The 26,360-nt window shown below is 45.1% G+C and overlaps 1 protein-coding gene across 1 annotated transcript in view; it reads left to right on the top strand.

Annotated features, from left to right (window-relative positions):
• DDX31 (DEAD-box helicase 31) overlaps window positions 1-26,360 on the top strand; it is a 68,697-nt gene that overhangs the window by 40,270 nt on the left and 2,067 nt on the right. The window contains exons 17-19 of the mRNA XM_077836047.1: window positions 334-415; window positions 5,789-5,900; window positions 9,884-10,064. Coding sequence (XP_077692173.1) covers window positions 334-415; window positions 5,789-5,900; window positions 9,884-10,064 — 375 coding nt within the window. The remainder of the gene's footprint in view (window positions 1-333; window positions 416-5,788; window positions 5,901-9,883; window positions 10,065-26,360) is intronic.

The following is a 26,360-nucleotide window of genomic DNA, read 5'->3' as shown; positions in this document are numbered from 1 at the left end:
ACTGGTTATGTCTGATCCCCTTGGTGAGGAATCGAGTCCACTTTTGAAGGCTATGTCTCCACAGCCATGCCCCTAAAAGTTACGCAGTGTAGCGGCTGTTTGTTGGCTCCCCTGCCGACAAAAAACTTCGACCCCCAACGAGCGGCGCTGTTCACACTGGCACTTGTCGCGGCAAAACTTTTGTCTTTTGTGGGGCGGGAGGGTTTACACCTCTGAAAGACACAAGTTCTGTCGTTCAATTGCCGGTGTAGACACAGCCATATAGAAAGCTGTGCGTTGTCTTTGGGAAAAGAGGAGACATTACAATTTTTTTTTTCTTTTCTGCTGCGTCAGTGTCTCCGAGATGAAGATGGAGGATATTCTGTCCAGCCTGATGAAAGATGATCGTTTCAAGGGGCGCCAGTGGGGAAACAAGGTGAGCAAATGTTCCAATTTGGAATTGCTTAAATTTTCGTTTCCTAACCAAGCATGACAAATAGGCTTTTCCTTGGCTCTGTTTCTTCAAGCCAAGGGATTAGCAAACCCATGATCTGGGCAGTGCAAAATGACAGTTGAACCTCGCTATTCCACACTTCCCTAATCTATGTTCCTTGAAAGTTTTGCCCCAAAATGTACCTCTACAATGCTCAGCAAAGATTTCACAGTAGGTCATGCCGTAGTGAGGGCTTTTATGGCAAAGAAACTGCATTGCTCTTTTTACAAACCTACTGCAGACCATTAGCTAGCAGATTCTGACCTATTTTAAGTGATTACAAACGACACAACTATAAAGTCCTCCAAGTAAATAAACATTTTTTGTGATGCATTTTCCAGGCTTTTTTAATCCTCACCTTGTTCGCCCAGGGCCTGATCCAAAGCCCATTGCTGCAGATGGGAGTCTTTCCACTGACATTGGTGGGCTTTGGATCAGCCCCTTCCTTGCTCGTTCCCAGAATGTAGACACTTGCAATGGATCTTTCAGTCATTAGAGCAAATTGGAGAGTACTGCTGTTTAAGAGCCCAGGTCTTAGATAGAATGTGAGTGAAAGTCAAGCATTATCCAGGTTTATTTTTTCCACTCGCTCATTATTTTGCCAATTCACTCGTTCCATTACACCACCCAGCAGTCTTCAACTTGTCCACTGTCTTCCAGTTTCCTACTGACGGCTCTGTTGGGAACTGTGTGTGTTCCCATGGCTTTGAAAAATAGTCATCCTTCTGTTATGCCGTACATCTTCTACAATGAAGATCTGTAGATCATCGGACATTTCTATTCAAAATCATGTATTTCTGGCCCTTTGCTAAAGTCAATATATAGTATATACTTTTTTTTATTTTCTGTTGTATGTTGACTGGAACAAATCCTTATTGTTCAGGAGCGCGGTCTGTAAAGTAGTCTAACAAATACATAGTTTAATAAGGGTGTGTGTTAGTATAAAGGCTTCATTGGTGTGAGTTTGGGATTGCTGCATTCTTTAAAAATGACCTAACATACCTTTTCTGTGCATAAAAATGTCACCACTTTGAAGTCCAGTATCCTTGGAAGCAGGGGCATGCACAAGGGGGGACAATCAGGGGCACACCACCTCCAAAAGTGATCATATTTTATTCTTGTGCACGCTCCTGTCTAGAAGTAAGCTTTGTGTGTACCGTTGGAGACTTGGAATCCCCTTTCAATGATTATAAAACTCCCAATTTCTAGCCCTGCTGGCTCTAAAGATATCCCACTTTAAATCTGGCACTGGCCCAGGGCAGACTATAACCCATCTTGGGCCAGTGTAATTGTGTTGTCTGGGAAGAGAAAATCTTTCTCTGGAAGGATTTGGTTTGGTCTTTCAATTGCAGCTGTTTTTGAAGCTTGTGAAAATCAGGGCCATGGTGCATTGAATTGAGAACTCAACGACTGAGGGCTCTCAAATCAATGGCCACTTTTGAAAACATTGGCATTAACAAACTCTTCGTGCCTCATTTTCTCCATCCGTAGAATAAGGCTAACTGCTAACCACACCAAAATAAACTGATAATTTGAAACTGGTTAGTATTCACATTCATTACTTGTGGTAGTGTCTAGAGAACCCCATTATGCTAGGTGAGGTACGTATAACAAAAAGATAATCCCTGCCCCAGGGATCTTGCCAATCTAAAGTTGAAATCCTGGCCCTTTTTAAGACAATGGGATGTTTGCCATTTAATTCAGTGGAGCTGGGATTCACCCTAACTGTGGGAAGTTGGTGGTGCTGCCTGACACAGGTTTAAAAGACTTTGACCAAGAGAGGAAATATCTTGTTACGGGAATGTCCTGAAAAATTTAATAGGGATGAAACCAATGTAGTTCTATGGACATTAAATAGGATTCTATAGACATTACTCTTTAAAAGCCTATAAAATGTAATAGAGGATGCAATCCTTTCTATGGCAGCCTGTAGCATTCTGTATCAGGGATCTAATTCTCTCTCAGATTCTATAGGGTGATTTCTGAAAGGTCTATGGAAAAGTTATCATCCCCTACTAAATGCTATAGAACTTCTCCATAGGGCCAGTATAGCGAACGAGGAACAGAATAGACTGTGTGTGGAACAGACAGCGACTGCAAGTTTTAATTTCCGCTTGTTATGAAGGATGTAACCTAACCCAGTCATGACTTTGCTACTTGCAAGTTACAGAGTTCTCTTTACCTTATCAGCTCTCCACGCATGGAGTCATGTATACGTGAGACTTGTGCACACAGAGACCTCATTATAATGCTCTTCGGCTCTCACCACCTTGACTGACGTCCATTATAAATACCCCTTTGGAACACACATTTTTGGGCTCCTGTGAGCAACTGGGGAGTGAGCTGAAGTGCCTGTAAAATGTATATTTTATATTTAGACACATAAAATATATATGTGGCTACATCTGTTCACACACCTACAAAGAGAATAAATCTGATCTTTCAACTTTTATGGGGGGAGGGGTAGAAAAAAAATACCGTGGTGGGTTCTAGGGACTGTGCAGGAGGTTCAGAATCAGCCAGGCAATAAAAAGTTATTAAAACAACATCCTTCATTTTGTTTTCCAGTATCACAGAAGCAGGACATGTTATGGCTTCGCCCTTCTTTTTTTAACCATAAGAACATCCCTCCTGTTCTCGTTTCTATTAACCCTCTTCCTTAATGAACTTGGAGATTTCCAATATCCTTCCCCTCCTTCCAAAAAAAATTCCAGTCTTAACAGGCATACGTTTCTCTCTTATGAAATAGAGAATCTATCTTTTTTTTTAGCCTGCTTGCTTTTTCTTTTCTGTGATGTCATGAAATGCTCAAATAAAATTAGTTGCTCCTTGTGTATATTATTATTTATTAATTATGTTTATTATGGCAGTGCCTATGGACCAGCCAAGAATGTGGTGCCATTGCGCAAGGCACTGCACAAACGCAGAGTAGTAGAAGCTTTCGTAAATGAGGCGGAGTATGTAACATAGTGTACACACACGTACACACACACGTTCGTACACACACTTACACACACACACACACAGAGTTTAGCATGCGTTCGTTACAAAGGTTAGTTCCGCTAACTGAGGCAGTAAATATATCTGGAAGGAGAAACAGCCAAGCAAACCAATACTGCAATGCATTATCTTTTGGGCCTTGGCATATGGTAGAAGGGCCTCAGATGTATTGTCTCTCTGACTTGAACAGGGATGCTCTCAGGAATGAGATTTACTCGGGTGTGTAAAGGATGCAGACTTTCTTGTAGCTGCCAATCCACTCGTTTTATCTGTCCACAGCCTCAGACAGTGGTGTATGGTGGGGGTTTTTTTTTTTTTTTACACTGCTCGACTGAGTCAGTTTTAAATTTAGATTTTTTTTTTTTTTAAAGACCAACCTCCCTGGAAGGCAGCAATCAAAACCCAGATTTCTTCATGCCCATTAAGGGGCAACTTTAAAATGAAATCTTTCTGGCGGGGTTGAGGGGGATAGAAGAGAAGGAAGGAGAGGAGGGAGGAAGCTGTTTTCTAAGTACGTTATGTTTTCTTCCATTTGCTTTTTTTTTATTTATTTTTCTTGGGCTGACCTCACACTTTGGAAATTATGCACCTAGTTTTTATCCCTCGTTTTAGTCTTACTCCCCCCCCCTCCTGCACCAGCAAGAAGAGATGCCTCATTTTGAAGCCTAAAGGGGGAAATAAGAAAAGTCCTTTGTAATATATTGCCATATTATCACTAAATCCCCTGACAGTTGTGACACAGAAGCAAGTCACCTGTCACTTAAGCTTGAGGTCTCTTTAATTTTCTCCTGGAATTCGCACCAGGCTGTCTTTAATTTGAGGCCTTTATTGGAATTCTGAAACCTTTCTGCCTCCCCAGCGCTCAGATCTATTCTGAGTGCTGTTACAGAATGTATACAATAACCAACAGAGGGATTCGGAGAGGGCTGAAGCGCTGTTTATTTAACACTCTGGAGGGATTTTCGTGCTTATTCGGTCCTGGCTACCCGGCTTTCAATATCGCTTTGACAACTGTTATGCCCTTCTCATTAATTTTAAACAGTTAAAACACAGGAAAAAGAGAAAAAGTTTTCATTATTAAAGTGCTTTACTTTTTAATAACAGAGGATTCTGTCCGCCAGGGGAAAGGGCAACCTCGCTAATTTCACATTCATATTAAAAAACGCAGGGAAGGTGACACTCTATGCTGCCTGAGAGGCTTAACAAAAGAAAAAGTGGGGAGGGGAGAGAAAAAAAAGTTTTATGTTTCACGTCAGTAGAAACTTGATAATGACAACGACAAATGTCCGCTTTTGTGAGGTGGCTCCACTTCTGGCATATTATATCCTTGCATGGACCCTCGACTGCGAAATAGCTCATCAGATTAGTTATTGTTAATAATTCAGTTCTCCACAGGTGTAAGCAGACATGACGGCATTTAAGTCAGCCTTGCACCCTGTGTCACCAGGAGTGAATTTGGTCTGCTGTGCTTTGTAGCTTGGAGATTATATAGAGACCCTTTTTTCCCCAAAAATCCAGTAAAATGACTAGATCCCCTTGTCTACCGTGCACAGATGCAATACATGGGACAATGGTTTATGCATGGGAAGGTGCAGAGACGTCATTGCATAAAGGGGCTCTCTGGAAGGAAGTGAAGAGGGCACTTAGGGTGCAGGAAGGAAGAGATTGTTCACGGTGTAGGAAGACAGTAGGCCAAGAGTGGGAGAAAGAAGTGGAGAGAGCAGCTTGGATGGAGGGTCCTGGGAAGTGTAGGGAGAGGAAGATCAGTGAAGACGAGAATAAGGAGCAGGAAGTTGATAGGGAATGAGAGAGAACGAATGTGGGGGGGTTTAATTCATTGTCCTAGGGCAGGACTGGTTATATGGATGGATGGATTGATTTACTCCCTGTTTTACTTAGCATAACATCATTCTAAAACACAAGAGAAAACTGGGCCCAGTGGTGTCAGTCTGGAGTAACTCCACTGATCTGGATGGAGTTATTCCAGACTGACTCTGCTGTAACCAAGATTGGAAGCTAAATTGGTGAATTCAAAGTGGCTGCTAGCAGGAGGGGGGGAAAACATACGTAATAGGTGTTAGAAAACACAAAATTAAACCTGATTTGCTCCCGTCACGAAGCAGTGCTCACTGGTTGCTTTGACTTTAACATCTTTATCTATACATATTTTTTTCCCTAGTAATATTGAGAGGATTACCCTCGTTGGCCCCGGGGTGGTTACTGTGTGATTTTACTGTTATTAAATCTATTCTAAACTGCTTCATTATTCCTGACTCAAACTCTGTCTTTCCTCTAATCCTCCCACCGCCCTCCTAGAAATCTCGTGGCGTGAACCCCCAGGAAGTGCGGGAACGGGCGACGGTCTTGCAGACCGAATTTGAAAATTATGTGCACTCCAGTGAGGGAACTGTCCGGTGGGCAAAGAAAGGTCAGTAGGTTTCTTTAAACTTATTACCGAATGGCTGATACAAACTGAAAGGATTCCCCTCTGATGGGGAAGTCTTTGGGGGAAAGGCCTAGCAGAAGCATTCGGGGCCAGTGTCTCTAAGGGGGGTTGAAATGGAAGCAGAAGGCTTTATAACGATATTAAATATTAATTTCTTATTTTCACGTATTACGCACAAATGAGGTTCAGTCTTGGCTTTCATTAGGATTTGCATCCAGGCGGCTCTGACCTAGTCACGTGAGTGTCTAGGTTATGTGTTACAAGGGGAAGGTCAGAGGCAAAGGGCTAACCTCATCTTGGCTGTAACTGCATTGAATCCACTGTTCACACCAGGGGTGCATTTGACCCAGTGAGACAGAATGCCTTGGAAGAAATGCCTAGCAGCCCTCAGCCAAGGATATATTTCCATTTGATGTGTGTGTACGTGTGTGCATGGAGGAAAGCACACCAATAGCAGAGAAAGCACAATCACTGATAATTACAATGATTATTGCAACTTTATGTACAAATCTGCGGTTTCATCTTCTGTTTTTGCCAGATAGGATATGTAAAGTATGGTACAGAGCAATGCAGTGAGTTTTTACCATCTATACCTAGATTTGAGAATATGGAAGTGGGACAGGGGGCAAGAGATTGCATCTGCTCTGGGGGAAAATTACCAGGGGAGTGGCCAGAGATCCTGTACTGATGCACTGCCTCCTGGCAGAAACCAAACCAAACAATATGAACTGTTACAGCCCTCCTGTTCTGCAAGGCTGATCTGGGGCACAGGGGAATGTGCATGCAAAAACAAAGTACCTGTTGTGAAGACAGTATCCAAGGCAAATTACTAAGTGTTACCCAAACTTAATATTGGATGCCCTTTCGAGGACCCCAATCCTGCACCCAAGGAACTGAACCATCTATGCTCTAGGGTAAATGTATAAGTAGATTGTTTGTTTGTTTTCCTTTTAACCTCTTCCTTCCATCTACTTCGCCTCCTGGTCAATTTCTTCCCATCCCACTCAGGTACGGACTAAACGTTGCTGTCCTAACTTCAGTAGAATTCCCATTGGCTTCAGTTCTTCAGAACTTCCCATTGACTTCTAAGAGAGGAGGGTTCTTTATGAATTCACTCTGTGTATTGAGTTATTAACAATCTGAATCATCCTTACCAAAACAAAAACCCACCATAAAAGCGAAATACTTTCCTTGTGGATGGTAATGTCTGCCAGAAAAGGTCATTCTGTTTTAAGGTACAAATAAAGAAAAGGACCACAGAGCACCATCTTGAAATGGTACATGCTGGGGAGGGAGAAGATGCGCCCAATATATCATGTAAATTCAGGATTCAAGGCTGTTGTATTTAAATGTAAGACAAATGGCTGGGTCTGTTGCCAAGAGGGCTATTTTCTGAATGTCGTGCTAGCTTCTTGAGTAAGGGTATAGTGAAGGAATCATGCTTAGTAATAGATCTTCCTACCCTAATCTAATCTGTACATTTCAAATGGCGTGCATCAAGATGATGATGAGCAAGGAACTGGGAGTCAGAATTCTCAGGTTCTGGTCCTGGCTTTCACTTTGGGTATGTCATAGAATCTCTCTCTGCCTTGTTTTCTCCTTTAATTCTTGCCTCCCTCCTCTGGAGGCCTGGGAGGCTTAACTCGTTCATGTTTTAAAGTGCTTTGAGCTCCTTGGATGGAAGGTGCTAGAGACTTGCAAAGTATAGTAGCCAAACCTCGCTGTCGTGGGTGTTGCTATGCATTGCTTAATTGATGCTATAGTACTTTTATGGTTTTTAACCAAGTACCTCAAAGCTGATTACAAACACAAGGGCCAAGCCCTCCTTCCTGATCAAATTCTTGTTCCTAACGAACTAGGCTTCTTGACATTCCAGTGAGTGTCCCCAGTTATCCCCATTTTACAGCTGAGGAAACTCTGAGGCCGAGAACCGTTCCATGACTTGCAAGTGGTCATGCAGAGTCAGCAGAAGGGCTGGGAATAGTCCTGGGCCCTAGTGCCCTGCTCATGTCTCCAGACCATGCTCCGTGTAATAGACTGTGACAAAAAGAAACAACTGAATGGGCTTGAGTCCTGTACAAAACATATCCATGTCTGTGCAGGCCCAGTGTATACACACCCTCTTGTTGCTGAGCTACATGCTGATGACTTTTGATGGCTGCTGTGGGGAAATGCATACAGAATGTCATGAAATGTTGAAACATGATGCACCCACTGTTTGTCTTGAACCAGGGCTGCCCGTCCCCCCTTCTCCGGTTCCACTATTTGCATATGCAAATTTTCCATCACTGACTAGCTTCCATAGACTCCCTTCTTCCTCCCCTTCTGAGCCAAGAATCATGAATAATTAACATTTGCAGCTGGCTTTTGCCTTCATGGCAGACAAGCCATTGGAAACCATGCCAGCAGTGCATTTGTTTCCCTTTTCTGCATTTTCTCACCAAGTCAGTGGTAACGTCCAGTGTTTGATTACAGGCTGCTTCCAAAAGGATTGGCTCCCCAAGGTCCTTGGGATCCAAGCGTTTTAAGTGCTGTAAGGGACTTTATAGCTTGGATGGAAGTGAAATAGTCAGTGGGCCAGATTCTGAGCTGATGCAAGTGGGTGCAGCTGCCTTAGAATTTTTCATGGGAGTTACACCTTACAGCAGGAGTGAATTTGACCCCCCATAGCTTTATTGAGAGAGAGAAGGAGTATTGGGATTTTGAGAGCATTCAAGATGGGTCCTTATTGCTCTTGGTGTCTTATCGAGGGCCTCTCCAGCAGACTGCGCCTTTGAAATGTTAAGCATCCTCTCCGAAAACACTGGTCCCTAGTTGTTCAGATGTCCCTGAAAGACTCCCGGTAGGAAATCAGGGGAGGGGTGCGAAAGGATTCACCTGAGTTTCTTCTCATCGATTGGGAAAAGGCTTTCGCTTTACTCAGTAAACAGAGCTTTGATGGATTCCCAAGGTCCTTCCAGGAGCTGAGCTGTTAAAATGACATTTTTATTACTGTTCATAAACTCCACGCTCCTGCTGCTGCTGAGAGATTAGATTTAAGCTGTGGGCAAACTTGCTGGTCCAGTGGCTCAACAAGCAAGGGCATGGGAGGTTAGAGTTTAGAGCTTGCTGCTGTCGGGGACTGTGAGAGGGAGCTGTAGGTGCAGGTCTGAGTGGGAGGCATGAATGGGAGATTTAGTGAGCCAAGCAGGGGATTTTGGAAGTTGGGGGTGAACGTCGGTCAAAGAGTGTCCCAGTAGCTGCAGCCTGAAGTGTGGGTGCCGTTAGCATTCTGGGATCCCCTCAGGTGTGGTTCGCAGTGTTGCCATTCATGAGACTTGTCCTTAGAGCAGTAAGATCTGAGGAAGGCATTAGAGGGGTAAAGACTCAAAGGAAATATACATGCTGCTGGGTTTTTTTTTTCCCCCCTTTTAAAAAGTGAGCTCTGTTCTCAGCCTGGTGATGAAATGGAAAATCCATGTGTCTCTCAGGTATTTCTAAGGGACTAGCTGGTGACTGGCGAAGAATTTATTGGCTGCTGGGATTGTGGTACCGGAGGAGTCTGCCCCCCACCCTCCTCACAACCCTTTCTCTGCCTCTCTTCATCCCACTTCCTTCCTGTCTTCTTCCTCCTCTTTCCTCTCCTTTTTCCCCTCTCAAAGTTTCTACTGGACAAGGGCACCAGCTCAGTTTCTGAGCAGGTGGAAGACCACCACCCTGTTGGGCAGGGGGACAGTGTTTAGAAGAGGCAGACCTGTGCAAACCTAGTGTATCTTCATGTCGTGTCTTTTCTGCTCCTGACCTCTCTCCTCACAACATTCCTCCTCCCATAGGATTGCACTAGTACTTCACATATTTTTAATATCCCAACCATTCCTAGAGCTGATATCCAGGGTGTCACAAATGGCTAGGCAACATCCTTTCAGCTGAGACAGGCAGGATGGAATAGGTTTAAAAAAAAAAAAATCTCTCTCTGTCCTTCGCAGCACTGCAGTCTTTCCTTCGCTCCTATACCACCTACCCCAAGACCCTGAAGCACATCTTCCACATCAAATCCCTCCACCTGGGCCATGTGGCCAAGAGCTTTGGGCTGAGAGACGCCCCTCAGAACCTCAGCACCTCCATGGCTGCCAGTCCAGGAAAGAAAACCAAACTGAAACCAAAAAGGTAGGAAGGTCCAGCTCTCTGGAGCCAGGGCCACGTCATGCGCATGCAGTTTTTACCCCTGATTTGAATGTTTTCTACCAACGGGGCTGAGAAATAATGGGAGAAAACTGGGATAAATTGAGGAGCAGAAAGATGGAGATGAGGACACAAAAACCACCTGCCCCTCTGGGTCCACTGTTTCTACTGTCAACACAATATCCCACCATCCAATCAGTCAGGAGCCTCCCCCAGGAGAGAGAAAAGAAAAAGGCCTGATAGTTTCTGTTTGCAGTGGAAAGAGCTACTTCAAGAGGGCTAGCGTTTTTTGTTTGCCCTATTGACTTCTGCTTTAATAACAGCCATCCTCCTCTTTACACGCTGTGCTGGGGTCTGGGGTCATGGAGAGGCCCTGGGGTTCTGAACGACTTGCTACCCAAAAGTCCCTCACAAGACCGTGGGATGCAGTGGGTGGCTCTCAGGAAAAGCATTACCTGCTCTGAGAGGAGGGCGACTCAACTGCTACTGAGTGCCCACATTGAGAAGACGATACACTGTGCTCCTGGCCGTCCTCTGGCCACCTGTGAAGAGGCAGAATTTCTGTGCCAAGCACCTTTCGGGACACATACACGCCATACAGTGACAGCACTCTCATACACACCTGCCTACAAGACATAACCGTGTCACATCTGCCCGGCGCTGAGCTGCACTGAGGCATGGCTGTGTGGTATGTTTCCCCACGAATCTGCTAATGAGCATGCTGGGGGGGAGAGAGGTGCTGTTTCATTTGGCCTGTTAGGGTCTCTGGCTCTCTAATCTGTTTCTGTGAATGAACACTCTTCCCCCTTTCAGACTGTGTTCCAAAATAAATCCTTGTGCGTTCACTGTGCAAAGCTATTCACTTCTGCTGCATGATCCGAAGGGCATTGGCAAACCTGGAGCTGGTCTATGGATGTGTATCAGTGTAGCCTGGCCCACTGTAATGTCACTGCTGCACATGAGACCTGGACAAGAGAGTGACCTTGAGACCTGATGTGGGAGAGTGGGCATGCCACTGAGGTGAACTGCCTGGGATGTGGGCAGATAAGGGAGAGCAGCGTTTGAGCGAACGAACCTCATAAATACAAGCAATGCTGCTGGCCAATCTAATGATCCTGAACATAGGACGGGGAACCGGGAAATTCTGGCTGTGATACTGGTTTGTTTGATTAGGCAAGTTATGTGATTTCACTGTGCCTCAGTTTTCCGCCATGCTAATTGCAGTGTATACTTAATTAGTTTATTTTCCCAAAGCCTTTATTAGTCCTAAGTGTTATTTTGATATGCTTTATTACTAAACACAGCTAAACTGGGTGTTTGAGTGGGAGCTCAGTCTTAAAAAAAAAAATAATAATAATAATTTTTTTTTTAATTACCGTGTATTTTGGCTTCCAGTAAATATCACCTTTTCTGAGTTCAGTTTAGAAGCATGAAGATGCTCCTGTGTGGATCAGCAACTCTGCATCTGGTAGCTCTGAGTTTGCTGCAGTTGTTCTATTTCTATCTTCTGGGCACTTGTTACCTCTGTGAAAACACCATATCCAGTAGGCCTTTTAAACAGGAAGGTCATGGTTTGATTGGGAGTTTTTTCTCTCCCCTTTGAAGAATTCATGTGAGGAGGACATCAACCTGCCAGAAGTGTGTGTGTCAGGGGGCAGAGGGGCAGGCAGGGTGGACGGGATACAAAGGATGCTGTGAACATTCCAGGACACAGTGCAGAACGTGACACATTTCACAGCTTGGAATCTTTCTCTCCCATTGACAGTTATTCCATCTCCCATCGCTGCCATGCTCTAGCACCTCCTGGAGAGATGGTTCTCAACTTATTTACCATTGTGGGCTCCACCCAGTACTACCTGTATGGCCCTGAGGATGTCACATGGGCCGCAGCTCTTTGCTGATTGGGCCGCAAACAGCCTGTGGGCCGCAGGTTGAGAACCACCCTGTCCCACTACACCCTTCTCCCTCCTGGAGGTATGTTCTCTGGGACATGGCCCTTCACACTAAATGTTTGCAAGAGATAATTGTTTTCACTTGAATTGATTCCTGAAGAGTATCCCCAAGTCAGCAGAGTGCTTTGCTTTGCTTTGCATGTTACTTCTTATAGAGTGCAAATACTGTGTTCCACAATACACCTTCCCAGGCTGGCCCTCTGGGCATTCAGAAGCTGAGACCATGATTTTCCCACACGCTCAGAAACAATTCTGCTGTAGCCTCTCCCTGACCTAGTTTAATGCAGTCTCTCATGGCTGGTATTCCGCGTTGGATGGGGAAGCACTGGCATCGAAGGCATGGTGAGGAGATGAACACTTTCACTTTCCATTTTTTAAGTAGCGACTCTCCTGTTCATTAGCAGTGAGGCTGCATTAGCGACCATCGATATCACAGCAGCCTCCTCCTCTCTGGCCTCGGCAAATGCAGTTGCTGCTGCAGAAAGGGTTTTCCTGACTCGCTTTGAGATCGTAGCACTCCCTCTTTGCGCCCTCCGCTGGCTCCCCTTTTTCCACCGCAACAAGCACCAACAACTAGTCTTCACTTTTAAGGCCTTTCACGGCGTATTCTCATCCCATTTATCCTCTCTTCTGTGCTACAGAAATGTAAACTCCCACCTGCGCTCTGCCGGTGATGCCTACACTGATTGCCTATTTGTCAGATTTCCCTACAAGTGGGGTTGGTGCTTTCCCCCATGCACTGTCCCTTACGCATGCAAGGAGCTCACTTCATCTGCAAGGCATTATCCTCCCTGACGTCTCTCCGCAGAACCCACCGAGACCTACAAAACACTTGACGGTGGGTAGGCAGTAGGTGTGCTGCAACCGTGGCTTATCACTCTCGTCGCATTGTTACCTTGCGTTCCGTTCCGCCCATCTGTTTGTCAGATCTACCTCTCGTCTTAAACCTAGACTGTAAGCTCTTCTGGGCAGGGGCCGTGACCTCCTGAGGTCCCTTCCAACCCTGATATTCTATGATTCTGTGATTCTACATGTTTGCACAGCACCTAGCATTACTGGCTTCTCAGCACTACCGCAGTGTAAGTAACACATCGTCATCGTCAAAGCAGAAGAATGGAATTCAGAACTCCTAGATGTTCTGTTCCCTTATCTGCTACCGTGCGGCCTTGGGCATGTCACCAAAGCTCACATTTCCAACATTAGGCACATAAACAACAGCTCTGATTGTCCGAGTCACAATACCCAGTGAATTCAGCTCTGAAAATCAGGCCGCTGAAATGGTTTCATACAAATTTGGGTGTCTGATTTTAGGTACCCAAGGCCAGGCACCTAGCTGGTGTCAATAGGCCCAGCATCATTGGAAGCCTTGGGAATTATGCCCATTTACACCATCTGAGAATCTAGCCCCCCAGATTTGAAACTGTTGACCTTAGCTTCTCCGTATCACAGCTGGTCAAATGAGGATGATGCTGGTGAGACGGTTGTGAGGCTTAATTAATGTTTGTAAAGTACTTTATAAATCTGATGGTCGCAAAATGTTACTTGTCACTTGCAACTAACCGTGTTCTTGGGCCAGATCCCTAGATCCCCAGAGGTGCCCTGCATCTGCACTTCTGCAGTTCCTCTTCTTTCGGGATTTGCCTCTTTACCATTACACTAGCAATCCCACCGTTCCGACTACAGGCAGTGCCTCATTGGTGCTCGTGCGCCTGCAGGAAATTAAGGAAAATGCTGGTGCAGACAAGGTTTAGTGGTTGAACTACAACCAGGGCTTCAAACGCTCCAAACATTCAGCGGGTTTGAATCAATCCAAATGACTCACTGTTAATAAATAGACCGATAGTTGTTTGTCAGCAAATCCAGAGTTGCACAGACCTGTTGCGTTACCTCTGGGTTTAGTTGCGGTCTCATCCTGTAACGCAGACTGGGCTGATGAAGTCTCTCCTCGGTTTGCTGGTGAAGGTTGAATTTGTCTGCCAGACTGGGGAAGGATGGAACAGCCACCCCTGCTTTTTAGAGAGCTGGCTGCAATTTGTGTTTGATCAGACCCAGGCAGCTCTGGCTCATCCAGTGCTTTATGCATTCCCACCCCTGCTGTCTGCCGCACACAAAGCCCGTTCTTCCCGAAAAAGTCTGCAAAGGCCTGATCTGTACACAGTTCTTGTACTGGTATATTTATGTTGGTTAGGGGAGTGATTTTTCCCCCAACTGTTTTATGCCTTTAATAGCTTATTCCCCTTCCCTTACAGCATAAGCTGTAAGCTCCTTTACACCAGTACTGCTGCATCCACACTAGGGGATTCGTACCAGTACAGTAAAAGTGGGGCAACTTTTGTGTGTAGACAGGGCCTAATGTGGGCTGTCTTGGTTCTTGTGTGACCAACCTTAGACACGGTGGGCTTGGTTTTCAGCAGCGCTGAGCCCCCATAGCACTCATTAACTTGCAATGTTGTGGGTGCTCGGCACCTCTGAAAATCAGACGGTTGGTGTTCCAGTTGCTCCCACACAAATGAAGGCCTTTCTGCTCGGAAATGAGGCAATACGGGCGCCACGGTCCTGCTCAGTAGCCAGAGCAGAGGACTTGCTCCCAGTAATCGCTTGCCACTGAAATGTAGCTGTGTGTTTAAAAGGAAGAAAGTCTCTTTTCGTTAATAAATGTCTGTTGGACTCTTTCTGTGTAATGGTTGCTGCAAACTCGTATTAGCAACCATTTGCCATGCATTTAAAGTACTACTCCGCACAATGGTTTATAGGCCTGTGACATCTCCAGCTCATGCACAGACCCTGGAAAAGGCAAGGGGGGAGGGGAAAGAGATGCAGGGGGCGGCGGGGCGCGAGAGTTGGAGACAGCATTGTCCTTGCTTTGAGAAGCCACCGGGGATAGGCCCGGGCTCTGCCTCCTGCTTCAGCTGACCCTTGCCAGCAGATGGGCAACAGGACGGGAATGCCCTTGTGAGCCAGGGATTTAACAGGGCTTTATTTAGGGAAGAATAGCCTGCTTAGCCGATAAAGAGCATGTAAGATGGTATGGGGCGGGCTTTGATGTCTTGCTGGCCCAGCAGGGAGCCAAGTGATGACTGACAGCAGTGTGTCACAGGATTACTCGGCCCCTGACAATGCCTCTCTCTGTTCCTGTGATGTTGCTAGTCTGTTACAGCTACTTTTTCTGTTGTTATGTGCCTCTTTAGGTGGCATTCCTCCTACCCCATTAGAGTACAGACAGGCTGAAGATACAGTAGGTAGCATGAGGCAGTGGGGAGGCATTAGAACAAATGGCGTAAGAGTGACTTGAACACTCATGTGTACATGGATTTGTATAATTGCAGGTCAGGGAAAGTGAGCAGGCTTTGCACAGGCCGGTCACGGCTCAGACTCCAGATTTCAAACTTGGGGCAGCTGGAAAATAAAGAGTCCACAAAGTAACCAGAGTTGCCCTGTACAACGATTGTTGTTCTGTGCAGAGCCTTGTTTTTTAATTAACTTTCTCTCTGTGTGTATGAGAGAGAGAGGCTATGTTAGAATTTATAGTGAAAAGAATAGTGAATATAGGTTCAAATTCTGCTCTCAGTTACATCAGTGTAAATCCAGAGTAACTCTACAGAAATTAACTCTCTTAATTTCTGTAGAGTTACTCTGGATTTACACTGGTGTAACTGAGATCAGAATTTGGCCTGTGATTTTTTTTTTTAATTACTTGTAAAATGCAGGCTTGAAATAATAGCAGCACAGCCATGGAACAGACTTTCTTATTCTTAGCATTTATCACGTGATACTGCAAGCGTCGGTTGTCATATGGTAATTACACATTGTGTCCAAACACCCGATATCTTTTTAGTAGTCTGCAAACCAAAGCCCCGTCTCTCACCACCTGCATGGAGAATAAAGAGCAAACAGCCCAGAGAAAAAGAAAGAAATAGAGAAATAAAATGCCGGGGCTGGAGGTCATTAAACGGACAAAGACCAAGTTTTTTTTTTTTTTCTTTTTTTCAAACATCCTTCCTTAATCACCCTTAGAAAGTCCAGGTAGAAAAGCCAAAAATGGACACCATGGCAGCCAGGAGTTTGTTTTGTTGTAAATGCTGAAACGCTGTATCACACCCTTTCTATCCTGAATACACACGTTTGTTTTCTCTGTCTCTTATGCTTGCTAGTACTCTTCATAAACTGTTTGGGTATAAACTGAATAGCCCCTTAACAGTACCGTTCTTTGCAAGACTTTATTCGGAAGATAGCATGTTATATTAAAATAATCACTCAGGATCTTCTTAGAAGGTTGAAATGCAGCGTTTATTTAGCAGTTGTGTAGGAGGAGTTGGCAGTTTTCTCTCTTCTGTCAACGACAGTGGAACTCCTTGCCACATGATGTCATTGTGGTCACAAACTTACCGAGCTTGAAAGAAAGATTGGGTGTTTATATGGTTAACAAGAATAGCTAGAGTTGTAATTAATGCAGCCAAAAAAAAAAAGGTTTTGGAAGGGGAAAATACCTAACATTTTAGGGTTTAAGCCAATCTCTATTGGGGATCTGGATGAGACCCTTTATGGGCGGAGGGGCGGAGACAGATTACACCCCATCTGTCTATTGAGGGGTTCTTACACCTTCCTCTGAAGCAGCTGGTGCTGGCCACTGTCTGAGACAGTACACTGAACTAGATGAACCTCAGGTCTGATCCAGTCTGGCAGTTCCCATGGTCCTTTGTGTCTGAATGCTGTTCCAGATCCATTCAGTTATTTTCTCTGTGTGAGGGGCTGTACGTGAGATAATCAGGATGGGGAGTGCTGCTGCTTGATTACCAAGCTGGACTGGGAATTCTCTACTTCTCTGAAGCCATTTTTCAGTTACAAAAGCACCAAAAAATCTCAGGAACCACCAGCTTCTAAGTCAATTACAGTGATTCCCTTTAACATTAAAGGCTGATGTTTGAATATTGTCTCTTTTCTGGGAGGGGAGGAAAGGGGATGTTAAAATAAGGAATAGAACATAAAGTAACAAATGAAGAGTTATAAAGAACATAGGACTTACCCGATCAGCCTACTCATGTGTGTTACCTGCCTCACAGGGGTCTTTATGAGGCTTAATTTAATTAATGGTTCTAAAACACATTGAGCAAAGTGACATCACCAGGGCCTTTGGCAGTGTCCATTAATTGTTGCTTCAGGAAAAGGGAAGAGGTATGGCCTTGTAGTTAAGACACTGGGCTGGGGTTCCAGCTGTGCCGCAGACTCCCTGTATGACCTTGCTAAGTCAAGTCACATCATCTCTCTGTGCCCCTGTTCCCCATCAGAAAAATGAAGATGATAATCCCTCTGAGGCGATGTAAGGGTAAATGCATTCATGAGTTTGATGCACCCAGGTATTACAGTGGGGCTATCTAAGTAGCTAGCTAGATAGAAAGGTTTAAAAGGCTTAAAAGGTTTAAAAGGCTTCTTTAGATGACCAGCTTTTTAGTGTAGAGGTCAGACTTGCAGGTCTGTAAGGTGCCTAGCACTCTGGCCAGTTGGATGGTGAATCGGTCTGTTACGTTTTCCTTCCCCACTAAGGGCCCAGATCGGAGGGTGTGCTCAGTTCCCTCCACTCCCATTGACTTCAAAGTGAGCTATGGGTGTTCAGCACCTCAGTGGTTCGGGCCATATGGCTTTGTCTACATTAGGAAAATTAGTACCTGTTTCTCAGCACAGGTACAGATGCAGCATTGCTACCAGAGATGAAAGCATTAGCACAGACCGGGCTCAGGTGTTTTATCCCACAGTGTCATGAAAGCCTTCTCAGAATTAGATGAGACAGTGGTGAAAATGCCTGTGCCCATGTACATCACCATTCCTGCGGAACATTGATCAGCTGGTCTCTCCTCTGTCTCCCCTCCTCTAAGTAGTGACATGGCTATGCTTGTTCATCTGATGAGCACTTTGACAGGGACTACTTAGTGGTCAGTTATACTAACGCTCCTTGGAGTGATAAGTTATACCCCAAATCATATCCTTCTCCTGATTGCTAGACAGCAGACTCTCACGACTGCCCCACACCCAGGCACTGCTGGAGATGCAGGGGTGGGGAGCATAATGGGATGCAAACTGGTACCCTTTTTTTTTTTTTTTGGTATCCTTGGTGTGACATCTTTGAACTTTTCTTTGGCATTGACAACCTTGAAAAGACTGACTCCTCTAAAAAAAGGGCTCTCATAGCAAGGCTGCAGCTGTATCTCCCTATGAAGCAATAATCTAATCATTAGAAGCAGCTTGCCTGCCAATTTTTGTGTGGCATTTACAGCTTCCTTAATATCACTTAATTAGTCAAAGGCAAATCTGGAGTTTTGCCCATTGAGGGATTTCACTCAGTTTGGTTGATGGACTGTCTGCTCTGCAAAAAGGCAAACAGGGCCAAATGTTAGATACAAGAGAAGGGCTGGAACCACACTCAGAAATTCAAAGTTGATCCAAAAAATGCAGGAGGAATGGCCGGGAGAAGAGGAGCTAGTCAATAGAGACAAATGCACAGTAGTTCCACACGGTATTTCAAGCAAAAGAGGCAAGTCCTTTTACCAGCATCATGGTGCTACCAGAAGGTTTGTCCTGAGAGCAGAGTATACTTTATATCCATCATATGCCTGCAAGGCAGAGGAGGTTCTCTTTGAATGCCTGTCTTATCCCACCAAAGCCACAATACAGAATCTTTGCTCCATCTTTTGGCTTTGCAATGTTCTAAGGCAAGCAGGTGGAGCCAGAAAATCGCAATGACCAGTGCTGGAATTGAACACCTTTCTCTATTTGAAGAGTCTCTTCTGCCTGTTAGGCCAAGGGAGTGAGTAGACATAGGCCAGGGTGCTGTGGGGTGAACAGCTCACCAGTGGCATTTTTCATCCTGTCTCCACAGGGAGATGAACAGTGGGTGGTTGGTAAGTGAGAGATCTGTCCGTTCTCTTCTGTGTAGCTATAGTGTGATCGACCTAGATAATTCTACGGTTGGGTTCTTTATTGGTTAACGTTTTCTGCAGCAGAGCAACAGTCGATGCTCCGTGTCATCCAGTGATATTTTCCCTTCATCTTACCAAGCTTGTTTGCATCAACCGATTACATTGTATGTAGGCCATCTGTTGACGTGTCGAAAGGCACGCGGCACCGTTGATGAATTCTTTGCCCCCAAAAGCCTGGGTTGCGTTGGCTGCAGATGGCTCGTCCAACACGATAGGTAAAAAAGCAGGTGTTGCATCAGCCTTGGCCCACAGGTATCCCAGCCCTGTTGCCTGGCACAGATTCAGCCGCAGGATGGAATTAGCTGTTGGAGATGCTGTCAAGCAGATTGATGGCGTGATCCACATTGAAATGTTCTCTGATAAATTATACGGGCCGCTCAGTTCTTCTCCAAAGACACACCATGAGTTCTAGGTCTGTGCATCAGAACTCAATATGCTTTCTAAACCTGGCGCAATTCTGGGAACTTCTTGGGTTGTTACAACCTACACGTGTTGGTTAAAGGTCATTAGGACTTGTTGCATTGCATTGCACAAGGGTTTCACACAGCTGAAGACAAAGAAAGAGCAGGCCATGCTGAACAAAGATCGCTGAGAATGAGCTTGTTCACAGTTAAGGGGCGATAAAGATATTATCAGAAGGATTTCTTGGAGTTATCAGATTTCTCATTATGGCCCCAAAACAAGAGTATTCTCCCAAATATGTGCCTTTGAACTAATCCAGCACATAGGAGTTTTTGAATCCAAGATAAGCGTTCTGCACAGCTCTTCAATTAAACAAAAGTATCAGTGAAACATAGCATGTTAGAATTTTAGTGTGCAAATTAAGGATAGCTTCAGATTTTTTTTCTGTCTGTGTCTCTTAGTCCTTTCCAACAATGAATGTTTGATATTCTCAAACCATGAGCGTATTTTGCATATTCTAGCAAATTGAATCTGACAGAAGTAGCCTTCTCTGTTGGATATTCAGGACTTTGATGCACAAGTTTTAGAACCAAATAGGGAACACTAGAGTTACTACAGAATTTACTACTCCAGGGTTCAGTGAGAGCAAAGCAAAGTGTGGAGTTAATGTTCCACTGAGTTCAGAAAGCTACAGTGGGATTTTCAAAAATGCCTAGAAGGTTTGGGAGCACAAGTCTCATTCAGTCCCATGGGACTTGTGCTTTGTTTTAGTTCTTTCGAAAATCCCACCCCAAAATTATAATCTTAGATTATAAATTTACTTATAGTTTAGTAAATATTTTGGGAGCAGGAATTGTGTGTTCCAACGAGTAAATGGACAGCAGTAACATCTAGCGCTCTCTGTCAAGAATCAGGACCCAGTTGTGCTAGGTACTCCTAGACTAGTGGTTCTCAACCCACGGCTTGCGGTCCATTTGCAACCCAGTCAGCACACAGCTGCGTCACATGTGACATCCTCAGGGCCATACAGGTAGTATATTTATTGTGTGAATGTATGCCATGTAACACATAGAGAGCTGCATATGTGGCCCACAGTGGTAAATAGATTGAGAACCACTGCTCCAGATATACAATGAAAAAAACAATTGAGCATATTGTTGATGCTACCATAATAAAAATAATAAACAATAAAATGACAACCCTTTGCAAACCTCTCCTAAAGTCCTTTTCCCTCTCGTCTTTTAATTTTATCCATCCATTACTGTGCTTCCAATAGGATCCCATTTATCTGAACTCTGAACCACCAAAATGTTCTCATATGCCCCAGACACCAGCATTTGGACTTCAGCTCCTCTGCCATTTCTCTAAATGCTTTACGTCCCCAGAACACTTCTTGAATAAAGAGGTCGCACGGTTAATCAGAAGGTTCTAAACCCAAAAGAGGTGTGCATGTTGTCACGGTGTTCCAGGTGACTCCGCCGTGGTGGATGTCTTTCAGGGAGCACACTGGCAGCACTACTAAGAATTAGTCTCTCTGTTGTGCAAAACAATAATGATTCTTTAAACCGGGGGGCTGGGGGGGAAGAATCTGTACAACAGCCATGAAACCTCTGTTCAGTTTGGTATTCCCTTTTTATCTTGTGTTTGGACCAGCCAAAGCCTTGGTTGGGAATGAGAAACAATGCATCATGGAGAACATTGAGGGGGGAAAAATCATTCTTCTTTAGACTCGCATCATCTTAGTTCTCTTGTTGAATTCCCAAGACTGACTGACTTGATCCATATTTTTTTCTACTTCGTGATGTCACAAGTGGATCTTATGACTTGGAGACTGAGAACAAATCTCAGGAGCAGATGATCGCTTCAGATGGGCAGATAAAAAACAGAAATTATAGAGAAGCAGAACAGTTTCTGGGTGTTTGTCTCACTTCTGTTTCTTCCTCTCAGTTGTCCAGAAGGTCTCAGCATCTGAAATGTTCCGAAACTTGGTTTGGTGCAAAGCATCAGTAGCTCTAGTCTTGTTTTGGATCTTGGCTGTCATAGAATATCAGAGTTGGAAGGGACCTCAGGAGGTCATCTAGTCCAATCCCCTGCTCAAAGCAGGACCAATCCCCAATTTTTGCCCCAGATGCCTAAATGGCCCCCTCAAGGAACTGACAACCCTGGGTTTAGCAGGCCAATGCTCAAAACAATTGAGCTATCCCTTCCCCCTGTGTCACACGTCATTTTATGTTGAATGTTTCCCTGGTTTTCCTTTCCCTCTGCATTTTACCATCAGTTGTCTTGGAGTCTAGAAGGTGATAAACATTTGAGTCGACTGCACTTGCAAAGCCATCAAGCGCCCAAGACAGTGTGAAAGTGGTGATTCATGCCTGGTACGGTCTGCTGGCGTTCTCAAAGTGTGGGTTATATTTCTTGCACCACGCAATGGTGCTACAGGCTTCAGAGCAGCTAGGCTAAAGGATGGTGCTTGGAAGATACGAGTCCAAGAACAGGCATTGCATTTTGCTTTGAGGGGAGGAGAGGTTGTTGGGAAAGGCACCACCATCCCTTTCTGGTCAGTCTGCATTTAGGAGCTGCCTGACCTTCTGCATAGCGATAGCATTCTGGGGTGGTGACTCTCGGATTGTGGGACAAGGTGGGGATGGGAGGAAACTGTTATTTTTAAGAATAGTGAATACTGGGAAGAAAAAGAGCAAATTGCCTCATTTTTCCACTCTAGTATGTTCTTTTCTCTTGTCTTTTTTTTCCTGCCAGGCCCCATCACTTTTCCATTTATTTTCTGTTGTGTCAGTTCTACATTGTCTGTCTCTCTTTTGGAAAGAGAAACCAAGAGGTAGGGATGGGGATGTCCTCCTGAATTCACACTCCAGCACTTGGCACTTTACAGAGACCTCAGAAATGTTTTGTGCCGGGGGCGGGGGGTGTGGTTGAGGTTGACCTGGCTGCCAGCTTCTTACACTGATAAGCCCCTCTGGATACTAGCCTGGTTTTGTATTCAGCGTGATGTAGAAATCGCCTGTTGTACTTAATGTGAGTCAGATGACTCCAGGTTATTTTTTCCCCAGGAGTGCTGAGCTTTTTCCTCTTTTGAAAACTGGCCGCATCCGGCCGCCTTCATCTTTGCTCAGGATAAAACAAATCATTTTAGGCTGTTTCCTCTGCTCCCATAATTGTCTCTCTTCAGAGGCTCCTGGTGCCCTGTTCTCCAAGGCTGCAATTTAATTACAGGTGTGCGCAGGCAGCTTTAAGTGTGGTCTCTTATTCCTACCAGTGTGGAGGTTTATTCCCCAAATGACACCACGCAATTACTGGCTTCTATCTCTCTCTCCCCACCTTGTCCCCCCACCCCTGCCCCACTGCACAAACACAGCTTTGTCCCCACCCTCTTAATGAAGTGATTAGAGGGACTCCAGGGGGACTTTGATCTTACCTGTCACCTGGCAACACTAAAAACATCTTCTAGATTTCTGACAAGAAAGAACAGGAACCAGGGCTGTCTCTGGGTAGAGGGTGCCAAGTTTCTAGCTGTGTATCCCAGAGCAATGCGTAGACCTTTAATGGGCCTGGCACTGGAAATCAGGGTGTAACGGTGCCCCTGAAATGTAGATGGAGCGTGCTCTTAACATCTGTCCCTGTTAGTGCCTCTGATCCAATATTGCTTTAGGTAATTCTTCGCCGGAGTCCAGACGCTGCAAAGATCCGATACAGTAGGAACATATTTCAGAGTAACAGCCGTGTTAGTCTGTATTCACAAAAAGAAAAGGAGGACTTGTGGCACCTTAGGGACTAACCAATTTATTTGAGCATGAGCTTTCGTGAGCTACAGCTCACTTCATCGGTAGGAACATAGGAATTGCCAGACTGGACCAGGCCCATAGTCCATCATGAACGGCATCCTGCCTCTGATGGCAGCCAGGTCCAAATGCTTCAGAATACAGTACAAGGAACCCCATAATGAACAGTTAATGGAATGTTTCAGAGTAACAGCCGTGTTAGTCTGTATCTGCAAGAAGAAAAGGAGGACTTGTGGCACCTTAGAGACTAACAAATTTATTTGAGCATAAGCTTTCGTGAGCTACAGCTCACTTCATTGGATGCATGCAGTGGAAAAGTTAATGGAATGACTTGCTTATAGGGGAAGTTTCTTCCTAACCCCTGACATTTAGTGTCTATCTTGTGCCCTGAACTTTGACTTTTTCTGACCCTTTCACATTTTACTCCATCTAATGAAAGAGAGGATGGGCTTTTTGTATCCATTTAAATGTTTGCTCCTCCTCAGAACTCTGCTAAAATCTTGGCATTTCAGAGTCGGGCTGGGACTGTGTGTTGAGAAACCTTTTTCCTACCAGTGCCCCTAAGTTACCTGGGTTTGCAGAACTCTACCTCAGACGTGGAGGGTTGCTTTTGGAATGGCTCTTCTGGAAGGAAGAATTTAACAGGCTGTGGATTTCTCTGCCCATCATGAGTCCTGGTTAGGGCTCAAGAGCCTGTCATGTCTAGGTGCTGGATCACAGAAAGAAACCTTGGACAGTCCCCCAGTTATGGGGACATGGTTAGGTTCTATCTGTCCTACAGCTGTGTTATGCATTTGTAAGCCTTTCTGCAGAGCCCCTTACCATAGTATCTGGGGGCCCCACAAACCTTCATGAATGTGGCTGTACAACAGGGTGTGGAGTAGCAGGGGGCATGTTATCATCCCTGTTTTGCAGCTGGGGGAGCTGAGGCACAGTGAAATTAAGTGACTTGCCCAGCGTTGCACAGCAAGTGTGTGACAGAGTCAAGGACTGAATTCAGATCTGAGATCTTTGTGGTTATGACACTGAGCCCACAGCCCAGTGTCATAACCACAAAGCCATCCTTCCTCACTGTGGTCATCTGTAGACGAGACCCTAGAGATCTACAGTAACTCAGAAGTCAGTGGAGTTTCCGGATTTTACTCTGGTGTAACTGAGATCAGAATCTGGCCCAGTGATCCTGACCTTCCAAATTTACTATTGCTATAGATTATTACTACTGCCTAGGACTCTTTCACCTCTTGTTTCAATAGGGTCCCGACACCAACAGCAACGCTATATTTGTCTTAGGTTTCAGAGGAGCAGCCGTGTTAGTCTGTATCCGCAAGAAGAACAGGAGGACTTGTGGCACCTTAGAGACTAACCAATTTATTAGAGCTTAAGCTTTCTGGTGTTATAGCCCCCTTCATCGACTGCATAGAATGGAACATACAGTAAGAAGATAGATATATACATACATAAAGAGAACATGAAAAGGTGGAGTAAGAAGCTAATTAATTAAGATGAGCTATTATCAGAAGGAGAAAAAAAAACTTCTGTAGTGATCATCAAGATGGCGCATTTCAACAGTTGACAAGAAGGTGTGAGGATACTTAACATGGGGAAATAGATTCAATATGTAGGTGACTTCTGGGTACTCTTCTGGCTCTGTCAATAGTTTTTTCACTTCAGCAGGTGGGTATTGTAGCTTGATAGAGATCTTGTAGGTGTTTGTCTCTGTCTGAGGGATTGGAGCAAATGCGGTTGTATCTTAGAGCTTGGCTGTAGACAATGGATCATCGTGTGGTGTGTCCTGGATGGAAGCTGGAGGAATGTAGGGAAGTATAGCGCTCAGTATAGGGTGGTGTTTATGTGACCATCGCTTATTAGTACATTAGTGTCCAGGAAATGGACCGCTTGTGTGGATTGGTCTAGGCTGAGGTTGATGGTGGGATGGAAATTGTTGAGATCGTGGTGGAATTCCTCAAGGGCTTCTTTTCCATGGGTCCAGATGATGAAGATGTCATCAATGTAGCACAAGTAGAGTGGGAGCGTTTGGGGACGAGAGCTAAGTCAGCCATGATTAGTGTAGGTTCCACAGCACAGCTCCATCGATTTGTGGCACTGGTTACAGGAAGCAGCCTTTCCTCTCCTGCATCCCCATTCCCTGCCTCGCCCTCTACAGCTGATCACTGTAGCAGGGGGTATTGATTTACTAATTGGGCAGTGATTTCACCTGATTGATAATAAAGTGGTGTACAACCTCCCTGCTGAGCTGAAATTCAGCCTGGCAGCTACTGATAGATTACTTGTCCTCAGCAGCAAATAGTTCTGTGTTGTTAAGTAAAATTATTTGTTGGCCAGTAACCCTCAAATTACTGTCGTAAGTGCTTGAAGACGCAATGAAAGTGTCCGTCTGAAACTTCATCATATGTTGAGAAACTCACTTAAATAAGTAAGTGGTGACTAAAATTACTACCTAAATAAAAGTAGGTGACTGTGTGTCAAGACTCCTAGGTTCTATTCCTGGCTGTTCCCCAACTCATTATGTGACTTTGGGTGGGTCATTTCACCTCTGTGCCTCAGTTTCCCCCTCTGCTAAATGACCTGGCACTTGGTAGACAATATAACACAAAATGCAAGACCAAGCGCCTGTGGTTTCTAACGCTCTAGTCTAGTGCATACCCGTGTATATGAATGAATATCACTGCTAGAGCATGCTCAGGGCGTTCATTGTCTACCATCACCTCATGTAGAGGAGCAGATACATTCTTACCTGCTTTGCAATGGGCTCTGAGATCCATTATTGCCGTTTATTACTTTAGCACCTACAGGCACCTACCACAGCTGGGGCTCCACTGTGCTGGGCACTGTGCAGATCCATAGTGAGTGATGGCTCCTGCACTGAAGAACTTACACTCTAAACAGACAAGACAGCCTAAAGGCTGGGAGGGTAAACAGAAGCCCCAAGAGGGGAGGTGACTTGCCCAAAGTCACAGCCCAGGACCTTGTGGCAGAGCCTATAGAACAGGGGTAGGCAAACTTTTTGGCCCGAGGGCTGGGTAGGGAAGGCTGTGCCCGCCAAACAGCCTGGCCCCCTCCCCCTATTCGCCCCCTCCCACTTCCCACCCCCTGACTGTCCCCCTGAGAACCCCCGACCCATCCAACCCCCCTTACTCC

The sequence above is a fragment of the Eretmochelys imbricata genome, chromosome 16, assembly GCF_965152235.1.
Source record: "Eretmochelys imbricata isolate rEreImb1 chromosome 16, rEreImb1.hap1, whole genome shotgun sequence".
In the NCBI taxonomy this organism is placed as follows: Eukaryota; Metazoa; Chordata; order Testudines; family Cheloniidae; genus Eretmochelys; species Eretmochelys imbricata.
Note: the sequence above shows the minus strand (reverse complement) of the source record. Positions and strands in the feature narration are given on the sequence as shown.